Below are 14,429 nucleotides of genomic sequence, written 5' to 3' on the forward strand. Positions count from 1 at the left end.
ATCATCTTCCATTATCTGGACGTATCTAAAGTTCATACATGTCTTCAAATGTAGTTGAGAGTAAGTACTGAATTTTGCATTAAATTTAAAGAACAGTCAATATTTTGTTACGAACCAAATTCCATCAGCTCAGTTTATCATTAAATAATAGTGCGAGATAGCTAATCGACTTAACCAAGTGCGGTTTGGTTAAATCTTTATGTTTTCGTTTCTGTAACCTTTCTGTATTTTTGTAAATTTAGATTTTATTAATTTTTGATATCTTTGGTGTTTGTTATAATTTGTATTCAATTTTTTTTTTTGCTGTAATATCTCGAGATACGCCAAAACTTTATTTGTGCATGATTGTATTTTATATCTTTGTAAAGGTATTTTTTAATTATATTTCTGCTTATTTTTATATGTACACCACCATTTCATAGTTGTTGGTGTATTTTTATTACTTGTGTTGCATTCAGCAGCGTCATAATTTTGTTGTTGAATATATTGTTATTGTTTTATGTATGTATTTTATTTGTCGACTCCTAACAAAGTTCCTTGATATAACCATAACTCAAAATATTTGCTTTTTACCTTTAAATATAACTATACCTTTGACCAGTAGAAAGATCAGGCTGATTAAGTTTCGTAGGTGGGTAAGTTATAAGATAAGATATATTTATTTTTTTGTTTATGTAGAGTGTTGACCAAATTTATTTAGTAATTAACTGTGATATCTTTTCTTGGGTTTGATCTCTGAACCTAAATATCTTTCCTTATCTCTTTCCTTTTCTAAGGTCTCTTAATTTTCTCCTTAAACCCCAAAAAATTAAGTGGCGCCCTGTTCCCTATCTTATCTTATCTTTGGTAATTTTACCCATCTATCTTTTTGTTTATTTCTGTATCTTTTCCAATATCTCTTATCGTATCTTTACTTATTTCGTCCGTTGGGCCCATTCCTGGTTCCAAAAGCTAGTTTCAAACCCTCGACTCGCTCTCCACCAACCATCTGGCTGCCGTCCGCAGTGTCTCCATTGGTGACCTTTTTAGCACCATCCAAAAAAGGTTTCCGAGGTTACAGCCTAAAAACGCTAAATTTGAACTTTCACATTACAAGCAATCTAAAACGTTTAAAACTGCTACTTTTTGATTACAAAAGTACGTCTTTTTTCAAAATGAGTTAACTTCAGCTACAAATTCCACCTAATACGGTTTTCGTGAAAGCACTTCTCGTGACGTGTGATTGTTTGTTTTTAAAAATGTTTAAATTCAGCGAATTTGGGCATATTTTAAATGCCTCACATTTGTTGCCAAATCTCAAAGTTGATATTTCAGGCTATATGTTTTAAAGAGATATTTTGGAGTGGGATTCATAGTCTCGGAGAAAGTAAACAAAGCAGTTGTAAATTTTCAACCAATAACAGACAGAATATGTTACTTGAGAGTAAGAGGAAAGTATAGGAAAATAAGTATCATTAATGTACATGCGCCCACTAAAGATAAAGACTTAGAAACCAAAACAGAGTTCTAAGAAAAGCTAAGCATCCTAATAGGGAATATACAGAAATACGATATAAAGATAATCATTGGTGATATTAATGCAAAAGTCGAAAAAAAGTTAATAGAATTTGCTACAGAGAACAAGACGAAGATAGTTAGCACAAGGTTTGATCACAAAGACATTCATAAGGTAAAATAGACTTCTCCCGATGGAAAAATAAAAAATCAGATTATGTCCTAATTGAAAGCAAACATGATAAGGCAATAATCGATTGCAGCAGTTACAGAGAGGCAGATACCAACAGTGACCATACACTAATAATACAAAACTAAAACAAGAACTACCAATGATACCAAAACCTGTTAGAATTAGATTAAATTACCAATTAGAGCGCCTTCAAGAGAAGCAGGCTGTAAATTGACTAGAAGAAGAAATAAATAAAAAACTAGAGAATTCAATCAAACAGGATATAGATGAAGAATGGCAGACCATACAGACAGCCATGTCGGAAGCAGCGGAAAAGTGTATAGGAAGAGAGCACATAAAAAGACGGCAAGACTGGTTCGATGAAGAATGAAGAAATGTTTTGGCAAGAAGAAATAGGGCAAACTATAGGACAAGAATTGCAATGTCTCTGAGTTTTGACAAGAATATAAATTTGGAGGGGAGGATCCGTCAGTAGCCCGAATATACTCAGTCCCATTTTGTTAGCAGAAGCAAACAGATCAGACGCATATCAATTACACTGGTGTAAGACTTATTAATCCGGTTCCGTTACAATGGAATTTAAATCAAAAGTTCATCGTAAAGTTTTGAGTGGCCAATCTCGTGAAATTATAGCAAATGTGATATATTTTATGAAACGTGAAGCGGAGGCTAAACATCCGATAATAGCAATCCGCAACTGATGTTAGTGTTGGTTCTGTAAAGCAAATTTCAAAGGAAAAGACATCAGTTGAAGATGGTGAAAGTGATTCGTTCCATACACCTAATATTAAAAGATAAAAAAGTGCGACCAAAACTAAGTTGGATAATGTGGATAAGAAAATTCTTTTGGAGATTTGTAATAAATTTTCACGTCCACGAAAAAAAACTTGTGATGATGATTCTCACAAAGGTTTACGTAAGCCTATCTCTAAAGGACAGAGGTTAATAATAGTTCATGCAGGAGGAGAAATGGGGTTTATAAAAAATTCCTACTTAAAATTTTAATCAAATTTAAAAACTGGTGATTACCTTAATCAGATGAACTTTCAAAATTATAAAAAATGGCTAGTGGAAATGTTGATTCCGAACTTACCAGCACAAACTGTATTAGTAATTGATAATGCCCCATATCACAATGTTCTAAGTGAAAAAAATATAAGGACTGCATCAAAGAAAGATGAAATAAAAGAGTGGCTAAGAAAGAGAAATATACCATTTACAGATGATATGTTAAGAGCCGAGCTATACACTTTAGCAAAATTTTATCAACCTCATCATAAATCATATGAAATAGATAAACTTCTAGATGAAAATGGACATTCGGTATTAAGACTACCACCTTACCATCCCGAGTTAAACCCCATTGAGTTAGTTTGGGCATTCATGAAAAACTATGTTGCACTACGGAATGTAAGTTTTAACTTTAAAGATGTGGAGGTTTTATGTGATCAATTTTTTGAGACATTTTCAGAGGATGAATGGAAATCACGGTGTGAAAATACCAAACAGGCAGAACAGTTTTTTATGAAAAGCCACCGTTAGTGGACTTAGTTACGGAGAAAATGATAATTAACTTGGATGATGATGATGACGACAACGATGACGCCGATAGTGATAGCGAAGATGATCTAGAAGATACAGATTCGAGTTCTGATCCAGATATTTGAGGCATTGAACTATTGTAACGTTATTTTTTAAGTATACTGTTAGAATACGGACGTTATAGAGGAAAGAAAGAATGGTTAAACAATTTATTTTATTTTTATATTTCAATATGATGTATGCAATGCTAAAATGATATATAGATATAAAGAAAAGATGATGGTTTAGATAGAGATTATTTCTTGTTCACTTCAAAGGTACTTTGTCAATTTAGACAAAAATTTATTAAATGACCATTTATATATAAATCTTTAACGACTGCCACTTTTCTAAAAGCCAGTTTACTTTCTCTTGTTTTGTTAAGGACATACCTAGAATTACTTAGCTATGTATTTCTTTGCAATTTTGTGCAATATCTGTATGTGAACTTTTTTATTGCTTTTAGTTTTCAAACATGTTAAATTATATATATATATATATATATATATATATATATATATATATATATATATATATATATATATATATATATATATATGTCTAGTTATGTTTTATAATACTACTATAATTATATTTTGACTTGCTACAAACGTGTATTTTATATGTGTAATGTAATGAAATAAAATAAATCTAAATCTATTGTACTGTAGAAGCAAACAAAATTTGAAATTATTTTATTAATAATTTGATTTCTAAATATCAATTTTTTACAATATATTTCATGTTTAAAAACAATAAAAATCGATAATTTTCATCACATAATATTACGTGGAATAATTACTCCTAATTATTTAAATTTCAATGCCCATTGAGTTCAATTGACCCTCCCCTAGTCGTAGTTCCATAATAAAATAATTTTAAAATCCGAACGCATTTGCTATCTTCTTTACTCCGAATGCGTTCTCTGGTTATTTTTCGCATCGCTAGAGTTTAAACTGAAAGACAGAGTTAACTTTGATGAACTGTAAGTAAAAAGAATTTGCAGAAAACAGAAAAGAGAGAAGCTAGAAAAGCAATTAAAAAAACATAGAAGAAGCCTACATAAACAAAGAGGTGAAGAATTTCTACCAAGAAGTTAAGAAATCCAGAGAAACTACAAAGAACAATCCGCAGTATTGCAGAAACAAAGAAGGCTTACTTTTAGGTAAAAAATTAAACAGATGGGAGGAGTATTTCGAAGATCTATTAAAGGCAAACCACCAAGAGGAACTTGGGGGAAATGAGAATTGGCAAGAAGATGAAGAAGGGACGTGCGAGGAACCAACTCTGAATGAAGACAAAGAAATAAAGAAAGACGTAAAAAATAACAAAAGTGCAGGAGAAAGTGGTATCCCAGCTGTGATTTTTAAGGATGGTGCCGAAAGATTGAAGGAAAGGATATTTCACTTGAGACTAATAATTTGGCAAAATGAAGAAATGCCGAAACAATGGAATAGTGCTCTTATTTGTCCTATATATAAGAAAAAGAAGACAAGGAGAATAAAACGGAGTGCGAAAACTATAGAGGTATAGCGGTACTAGAAGTAGTCTATAAAATACTTGCAAAAATTATTAGGAAAAGAATAATAAAATATAATAACAAAGTGATTGTAGAATACCAGGGAGGTTTTAGATCAGGAAGAACAACTACTGATCAAATAAGTATGTTAAAATTAATACAAAATAATAGCTACGAACAAAACTTAGAATTACATATGCTATTTATCGATTTTAAATAAGCATATGACTCCCTAAAACGAACGATGTTATATCAGGCCATGAGAACATTAGAAATACCAGAAAATCTTATAAGGCTAGTGAGAATGACGCTTAGGAACACGATGAATAGGATAACGATGGAAGGAAGTTTTTTAAGACAGTTCACAGTGAATAGAGGTTTAAAACAAGGAGATCCGCTATCAACGAATTTATTTAACCTAGTATTAGAACAAATCGTAAGAAGATCAAATATAAGCACAAAGAGGACTATTTTCAATAGCAGGGAACAGTGCATAGCGGACGCGGATGATGTGGTGATACTAACAAGAACAAAAAAAACATTTTGAAAAAGTTTCCCAGAAATTTGAAGAAGAAGCGAAAAGATACGGATTAATAATAAACCAAACAAAAACGCAATATATGGAAATGAGAGTAGACATAAAAAATAACAACAAATATATCAAAATGAAAGGAGCGGAGACTGTCTATAGTTTTGAAAAAGTGTCAAAATTTTAATACTTAGTAGTAACCATAACGAACACGGCAAAAGAAGGAAAAGAGATAGACAAAAGATTAATGAAGGGAAGCAGAGCGATAAGGTCACTAAATTAATTACTGAAAGCAAAAAATGTATCAAGAACAGCTAAACTGCAAGTCTACGAGACAGTCATCAGACCCACAGTGATGTATGCCAGTAAAACGTGGATTATGAACCAGCAGGAAGAAAAGAAAGTAGAGATCTGGGAAAGAAAAGTGCTCAGAAAAATCTTCGGAGGAATAAAGACGGCAGAGAATATTTGGAGAAGACGAACGAATAAAGAAATAATGAGGATGTATGGAAAACTAGCAAATACGAGCCCAAAGAGCTAGATGGCTTGGTCACATTGTACGAATGCCAGAGAATCGAAATGTTAAAACAATACTGAAGGAGGGAGAAACGGGGAAAAAAGAAGAGGATGTCCAAAGAAGAAGTGGTTGGAAGCAGTAAAGCAAGAAATAGGCTTGAGAAATTGGAGAGAGAAAGCAAGGGACCGAAAAAAATGGTGGGAAATAACCAAATTTTTAGAAGCCAGGGGCCTACAAGGCCTGTAGCGGTGTTATATATATATATATATATATATATATATATATATATATATATATATATATATATATATATATATATATATTTATATATATATATATATATATATATATATATATATATATATATATATATATATATATATATATATATATATAGGTTATTCCACGAATATACGACTGTTTTGGATTATTGCGACAACGAATATTTTACTGTGCAAGTAGAAGTTTGAAAGTAAATTGGTCTAATTATTATTCCAATAAAAAGGATCTACTGTTAGTATGACATATAAACTAAAATTATTTCAGTTAATAGAGGTTCAGATAGACACAAAATTTATTGTGAAATTTAATCCGAAAATAACAAAAATTTTTACGCAAACGCTCCTACAATTAAATACAATGACGTCTATGAAGCCAAATGTGTTCATCAGACATTTGGGTTGGTTTTCGGTGAAATGTAAACACCAAAGAGGCGTGCCGGGTTTCTTTGATATTACACTATTTTATTACTTTATTAGGTACTACAACTGTAATAAAAAGAAATATACTATTTTTAATATTGTTCTGAAGCTATTTTCCTGTGGCATTTTATAGTAATTACTATTTAAATGGGAAAAAGCCACAATTAAAGGTTAAAGTACGTTTATTGACGCTTCAATTTCCACTTCGGAAATCGTTCTCAAAATACAAACATTAGTGTTACTGTTTTGTTCTAATAGAATATTAAATTTATTTAAATGTATATGTCTTTGTTTAATATATGAATTTTCATATAGATACTATTATGTAAACTAAAAATAATTTGATCATAATCAGAATTTGATATCACATCGAAAAGCAAATCTTCAATCTTCACTAATATTTGTATTTTGAGAACGATTTCCGAAGTGGAAATTGAAACGTCAATAAACGTACTTTAACCTTTAATTGTGGCTTTTTCCCATTTAAATAGTAAATACTATTTTTAATATAAATGAAAAGAAATTGGCAGAACGATGGTTCAGAAACCAGAAAACGAATCTAATATTTCACTTTGTTAGTTTTAAATATTTGTTTGCTTTGAGTCGATGTACCTACTCTTAAAAGTTCTGAAAGTAACGGGTATAACATAAAGGTTATTGATAGTTAAAGTACCGAGTCGTTACAGATATTAAAAAGTAACGAAAATTTACATACAGTTTCATATATCGCCGACTGATTTTAGTTTTAGAAACCGTCCGTATAGAGGTGTCCGGTGAAGAGAGGTGTCCGTTAAGAAAGATATCCGTGAGACAATATATAAAATGCGCGAAAAGAAAGAAAATTAGAGAATAAGAGAATTAGTAAGTTTTTTGGTGTTTTTAATACTAATTGAATATTCGACTAAATAAATTACACTATTTAATCACTTAAGTATTGTTACACTTCGTTTAAATCACTTAATTTAAAAACCAACTTGTATACAATACTAAACTCAATGATAGTAATTATATAATTCAAAATGTGAATTACAACTACTGTTCTATAAACTATCAACTTTATATTTATATCATGACTTCATATTAAATCTAAGGTTTATATCTGTCATAACAGTATTTTAAAAATGGGAAGAATTTACTATTGTACAATTCAGCACATTGGACCAGTTAAATCGATACCTTACACCGAATTTAAAACAGTCGTATATTCGTGGAATGGAGTATATATATATATATATATATATATATATATATATATATATATATATATATATATATATATATATATATATATATATATATATATATATATATATATATATATATATTATGTTTTAAAGATTGGGCTCTTAGAATAAAAATCCCATACTGACCAGTTAATGGAACTAATAAATTTTATTGATCTTATAAGGATCGTACTAAATGGTAAAAATCACTAAACGTTTATGTATTAAACAACTTTATAGAAACTGAGTTCATTTGCGACAATATACAAAAATTTGAGGACAATTTTATCAAAAGATATCTTAATAATTTTATAAATGATAGTTTTTAAGAGAACGGGTCATTCTACGAAAAAAGTGCTAATAAACATTTCTGTTTATGTTTATGTTTATATTTTAAACATTTTATTCTACGACGTATAGATGTATGTAAATACGTCTTGGTAAATCGAATTTTTTCGTCCCCCCCCCCCCTACGATGGGGAGTTATAGAGGGAAGCCTTAAGGTAGAAGTAAAAATTAACATTCTCGGCAATTTTCAGCAAAATTCAGCTTCAAAAAAAGGAGATTAAAATGAGGTTTGAAAGTTTCTACGTTGATTAGATCCGAAGATATCATCAAAAACAAAAAAAAAAAACATGTTTTGATTTTTGTTTGAGGTTAGATTTGGGTCTAGGGGTCTAAAAATATTTTGGTCGAATAAATAAATTTTTTTGATGTAGAACAACATGGTATTTTTATTTATTAAACATCGCTGGGGGCATTTTTCACTATCTTTACCGGCTAGACCGATTAGGGAAGTGACGAAATTTGGATATACTTACACATTCGAATGTTGTCAAAATAATTACGTAAATAATCCGAATTCGATCTTTACCTCCTCTAAACTCTATATGTAACAAACCATCAACTGCAGTGAGGACATCATTCAGATTTAATGCTAAACATATTAACAAAAACTCTCCAGAAATATTATTAAACATCTCAACAGCTTCAAATCCCTGTTTGTGTATGGATTTTATTTTGTTAATTTGTTTAAAAAATAAGACATTAGACTGGTTTGATCTTGAAAAGTTTAATTTTGTTAATTTGATCACTGTTAAAAATATGCTGGTTAAATTATCAGTCATCATTAGAGTAAAAAGAACGAAAAAATTCACTTTAAACAAGCTGCATGTCCAAAAAAATTTACCTGCATTTTCTAGTATCGAAGATTCAAATAGCATTCTACTTAAGAAGAAGGTCGTATTACTTAAAGAGATTCCAGTAACAACTAGAAAATAAATTAGTTGACCATTAGCTGGTACTTTTCGTTTGTTCTGTCCCAATATATTATCAATTGCTGTAAAATTCTTATACAGCTGGGACAAACAACTCTGATTAAGCAAAATAGAACGCCAGCTAATAAACTCGAACAAGATGTAAGTACACACTGAAAAACTTTTTAAAATGTTTATTGAATCTGTATCTTTAACAAACATAGACATGCAAGATAAAGAAATCACATAGAAGCAGCTGCAAATCCATCTCTGAACGAAAGTTGATATGTCTTTTCGGGATCTGCCCGGAAAGAATCCTATAATAAATCCAAATTTTAGGAATCTATTAACTGAGCTTTTGTAATTTGTAAATAATTTATAGAAAACCATAATGCAACTTGTTCTTAATAAAGACGAATAAATGAAATGTTTATGCCATAAAACTGTACTTGTGTAAAACAAACAACGTGTTTATCTAGATGCTTTTGACTTAATTAAAAATATATCTACCATTTGTCATTAAAAACCAGTAATATACTCCAGGGAACTAAGCAAAATTTAACCATGTTGAGGACATCTTAATAGCCAATATCTGAAAATTTATCCGTTAATCTACAGAGTGTAACAAAAAGGTAGGTCAGAAATTAAACCACATATTCTGGGACCAAAAATAGTTCGATTGAACCTAACTTACCATAGTACAAATGTGCACATGAAATGTACAGCCTGTTGAAGTTACTAAATGCAAATCGATTTTTTCAAAAACACAATGTTTTTAAAACTTTTTTGTCTCTTATTACTTTTTCAATAAGCCAGTTTTTATCGAGATGGGGCTACTTTTTTATTATGTTTTAAAAATTCTCTAATCGGCTATACATGATGTTTCAAAAAAAGGTAACCCCATCTCTAGGGTAGGTAAAAAACTGAAAAATAATTGGGGTTTGCTTAATAAAAAGCTTTTGTAACGCCATCCGTTTTCAAGATACAGGGCGTTGAAGAAAAAAAATTTTAGGCATTTTTTACGATTTTGCCGAAACTACTGGCAACATTGTAATGAAATTTTATACGAATATGTTTTGGAAGCTGATACATCCCATGAATTTGTTTTTATATCTGATTCTCATAGAGGGCGCTAAGAGGGTACACGGATCGTACTAAGTATTAGTCAATATAACTTTTTTAAGAGTATAATTATTAATCAAAATTTCAAGTAAACTTAAATCTCATTCAATTTTACACGAAAAAGGTACTCTTGGTAAAACTCGATACTGTGTACCGTTTTCGGAATATTTTGATTTAAAAATTATGAAGTAATAATTGATGCTGGTATAAAATAGTTAGTAATTAAACAAAACTCACAAGAAGAAAATTAAATTAATGACTAAGAACATAAAATAAAATTCAATTACAGTAAGTGTTTAAAATGCCCTCCGTTTTCGCGAATACACAAGTCTATTCTTTTTTCTAAAGATCGCTGTAAAAAGCAGCAGTGATGTTTGATGGAGTCATTCCTCTCTCGTGAGCAATCTTTACAAAACCAGCAACATTGTAAATATTTGCTGTTTGTCCAGGATGCTGCATCATCCAAGTATCTATTGCAGCATTGTTATAGGTTTTGAATGGTTTAAAAACTCCAACGTCTAAGGGTTGCAATTTATTGGTGGAATGTGGTGGAAAAGTTAACATAGTCACTCCATTTTCTTGGCACAAATTAAGTGCCTCCAATGATAAATTACTTTCGTGATTGTCGCATAATATCAGATTGCGTATGAGTGGGAGATTGCATAATGCTTTTTGTGTGGTGGATGAAATGTTGAATAACTTCAATAATACAGAAGCCAACCAGCCTGATTAATGTGCCAAGCCAATAGTACCAGTAAGGGGTTCCTGCACCATGTGAGACTTAAAGTGTACATGTGGAAATTAAATATTTTATTTTATTTACTACTTCTATGTCATAGGCAACATTGTATTGCGGAACATACTTTAAATTTGTATCACATTCGTTGTCTTTTTTCTTTTGTTGGTTATTGGTTCCGAACGATTTCCGAAGTGGAAATTGAAACGTCAATAAAGGTTTTTTAACCTTTAATTTTATTGTTTTCTAAATAGCTGGCATATCAATATTAGAAACCAAATTAAAAAGAAGAGGCGACTAAGGAAGATACGGCAAAACACAAGGTACAACAGCAAGATAAAATCAACTATAATAGAGCCGCAAGAAAACTAAAAATTACAAAAGTACAGCACAAAAACTACTACGACGTATAAGTGTGAGGCAAGGTTTTCAACACTAGTTATCTTCAAAAATAAATGTAGGAACCGTTTGGAAGTCGAACCGGACCTGAGGATAAAATTGACATATTTTTCTCCAAACGTTTTTACTTCAGAAACAACTGCATACTTTTCATTAATAAAGTATTTGACTTTTATTTTGTTTTATTGCATTTTTGTTTGAGCTAATTCTTCTTTAATAAAATATATAAAACAATAATAAATATTTAAATATGCACACACACCAGGGTATTCATAAAAATTAGTGGGTCACGAAGACTACAGTCAGATTAGACTACGCCAAAGCTAGCCATGACTGTCATACGCCAGAAATCATTATTTAAATGATAATACCAAAATATAATCTTTCGAGTAAAGTCAATTTCAGGTCAATTAATAAAAATCATCTTTGTTTTATTCCATTTCAAATTTCTGTACCTACCTCATAAAAAACACCCTTTATATTAATTAAATGAACAAAAACTATAGAGGTGCAAATAAGAAGAGTGGGAAAGGTGCAGAAACATCATGAAAGTTCAGCTGAAGAATTGCTAGGCATGAAAGGAAAACAAAGAGGAATAAGAACGAATGTTTCGGAGAATGTCAGATTATAACCTAAACAAAGAACATAGTATATTAACTGATATAGTAGGAGTCCAGAACAGGACAATTTCCGATTTTTCTATTGCTTTTAATTATGTGATCTTATTGCATGTCATATGCCAGGGGTGGCCAAACCACGGCACGCGTGTCACGGTGTGGCACAGCGGTGTCTTAGAAGTGGCACGCGAGGACTTTTTGGAAAAAAAAATTAACTCAGTAAAAAATAAAAAATTCGCTTTTATTCTACGCCACTGTTTTTGTGTTTGTCGATGCCCGGTTGACTCAGTTCTCAGTTGATTCTCAACTTTTGTGCGAGACGCTTCAAGTCTGTTTGCCTTGTGAGATATTGTTTTTACAGTTTATTTCCTTTTAAAACAATTGTTTTCGAAATGACCACGAGTAAGCCATCAACTTCAAAACGTAAGTATGAGGACGATATCGCGATTCGTGAATTTAAAACTGAGTGGAAAGAACAATTTTTATTTACTCATCACAACACTTCCAAGCCTTGCTTTTTGATATGTGGAATTTGTGTGGCAGTGCCAAAAAAATTTAATCTGGAGCGCCATTATAAGCAAGTTCATGGCGATTTCACCAACAATTATCCTGTCGGATCTTTGCCGGAAAAATCTTTAGCCGGGCAACAATCTTTGTTCCAAAAAAGAAGTAATGAAATGGAAACAATGGTGAAGACTTCATATGAACTCTCGCTGTTATTTGCACGCAAAAAAAAGCCATATTCCGACGGAGAAGAGGTAATTAAAAATAGTTTACTAATATGTGCTCAAAATGTCGGTGATTCAAACATAAAACATATGGTGGACCAAATCTCTTTGTCCAGAAACACCGTCATGCGCCGAATTGATGATATGGGCCAGGATGTTGAAAATTCGCCGGACAAATTATCGCCGGACTGCCGGTGACATCACAGGTAATGCGCAGTTGAGCATATTTGTACGCTTAGTGACAGATAGTTTCGATGTTGTGGAGGAACTATTAGATTTGCGTCAACTGGTCTCCACAACAGGACAGGATGTCTTAGATCAAGTGAAAAATGTTATTGAAGGTAGCAAAGTGGAGTGGTCGAAATTGGAGTCGGTTTGTACAGATGGAGCGCCTTCTATGGTTGGTCGAATCAAAGGATTTGCAACGCTACTTGAAAACTTTTTAGGAAGAAATATTTTCAAATTCCATTGTATAATCCACCAAGAAGCGTTATGTGCCAAGGACCTCGATCTATCATCGGTGATTAAGCCTGTATCGCGGTGTATCAATAAAATACATGCTCGAGCTAGTAATCGACGACGATTCCGAGAACTTTTTCAGGAAGAAACGGAGGAGGCAGGTGAATTACTCCTTTACTGCAGTATTCGATAGTTGTCCAAAGGGAATGCAATAGCAAGATTTTGGAATTTGGAAGAGTGAGTTTTGCAATTTTTGGAGGAGAATGAGGAATTGCCAAACGAGTGCTCTCTGTTGAAAAATAAAGACTGGCTATCGGATTTAGCTTCCCTTTCGGATATAATGGGACATTTGAACTTTAATTAAATTTAAGATTACAAGGAAAAGATTGTATTTTTCCAACCTTAGTTAGCCACGTAAGCTCGTTCAAAAACAAACTATCACTGTTTTATTTAGAGTTTAATGAAAAAGAAAAACTCACTTATTTTAAATTCATAAAGGAATTACCCATAAAATTAAATAATGTTCCAAATTACGATAAGTTTATAAAATTAATGTCAAGTGTTAAAAGCTCATTTATTACGAAAGTTCAGGATTTCCAGGAGAAAAATAAAAATATTCATTTTTTCAGAAATCCCTTTTCCATTTCACTTAAAGACGTTGAAAATTATCCGCCGGAATTCCAAATGGAAATAATAGATTTGCAAAGTAATATTTTGTTGAAAAATAAACATACCGAGCCTGTTTCAAGTACAAGTAATTGAAATTATATTGAATTTTGGAAATACGTTTCCACAGCTGATTTTCCATATCTTCACAATTTTGCTTTGCGGTATTGTTGTCGTTTTGGTTCGACGTATGTTTGCGAAGAAATGTTTTCAATTATAAATGTTATTAAATCACAATATCGTTCAAAATTAACCAATAATCATTTGAAAAATCTAATTTTATTAGCTATAACAAAAATTGACCCTAACATTCAAGATTTAATTAAGAAAATTCAGATTCACAAGCCACATTAACCACATCAACCATAAACATGTACTGTACTACTAGTAATAAACAATCTCGAGTAGTTGATAATTATATTTTTTTACTATTCAAAATAAAAAAAGGTCGTGGGAAAAAGTATAGTATTCTACTCGCATGTAATGGCTATTACTCACTCTGATGAATTACGACACTCGCTTTCGCTCGTCGCAAACTTCATCATCGTGAGTAATAGCCATCATTACATGCTCGTGGAATAATATACTATTGTAGCTACATATATTTTTTGTCATTTCATACCAATTCCACCTACCTATTAAATTTTTTGTTAGAAAATTTTTGGTGGCACGACTAACTTTTCAAAAAC

The 14,429-nt window shown here is 31.3% G+C and overlaps 1 protein-coding gene across 1 annotated transcript; it reads left to right on the plus strand.

Annotated features, from left to right (window-relative positions):
* The first annotated feature begins 12,769 nt into the window (after positions 1-12,769).
* On the plus strand, positions 12,770-13,267 carry LOC140448762 (general transcription factor II-I repeat domain-containing protein 2A-like). Its single transcript, XM_072541877.1, has one exon. The coding sequence runs from the start codon at positions 12,770-12,772 to the stop codon at positions 13,265-13,267; it is 498 nt and encodes a 165-aa protein (XP_072397978.1).
* The last annotated feature ends 1,162 nt before the right edge of the window (positions 13,268-14,429 follow it).

The sequence above is a fragment of the Diabrotica undecimpunctata genome, chromosome 8 (genome assembly GCF_040954645.1).
Source record: "Diabrotica undecimpunctata isolate CICGRU chromosome 8, icDiaUnde3, whole genome shotgun sequence".
In the NCBI taxonomy this organism is placed as follows: Eukaryota; Metazoa; Arthropoda; class Insecta; order Coleoptera; family Chrysomelidae; genus Diabrotica; species Diabrotica undecimpunctata.

What these genes read in the sequence shown, in the direction of transcription:
- LOC140448762 (XM_072541877.1), top strand. Translation starts at nt 12,770, where the DNA reads ATGTTGAAAATTCGCCGGACAAATTATCGCCGGACTGCCGGTGACATC.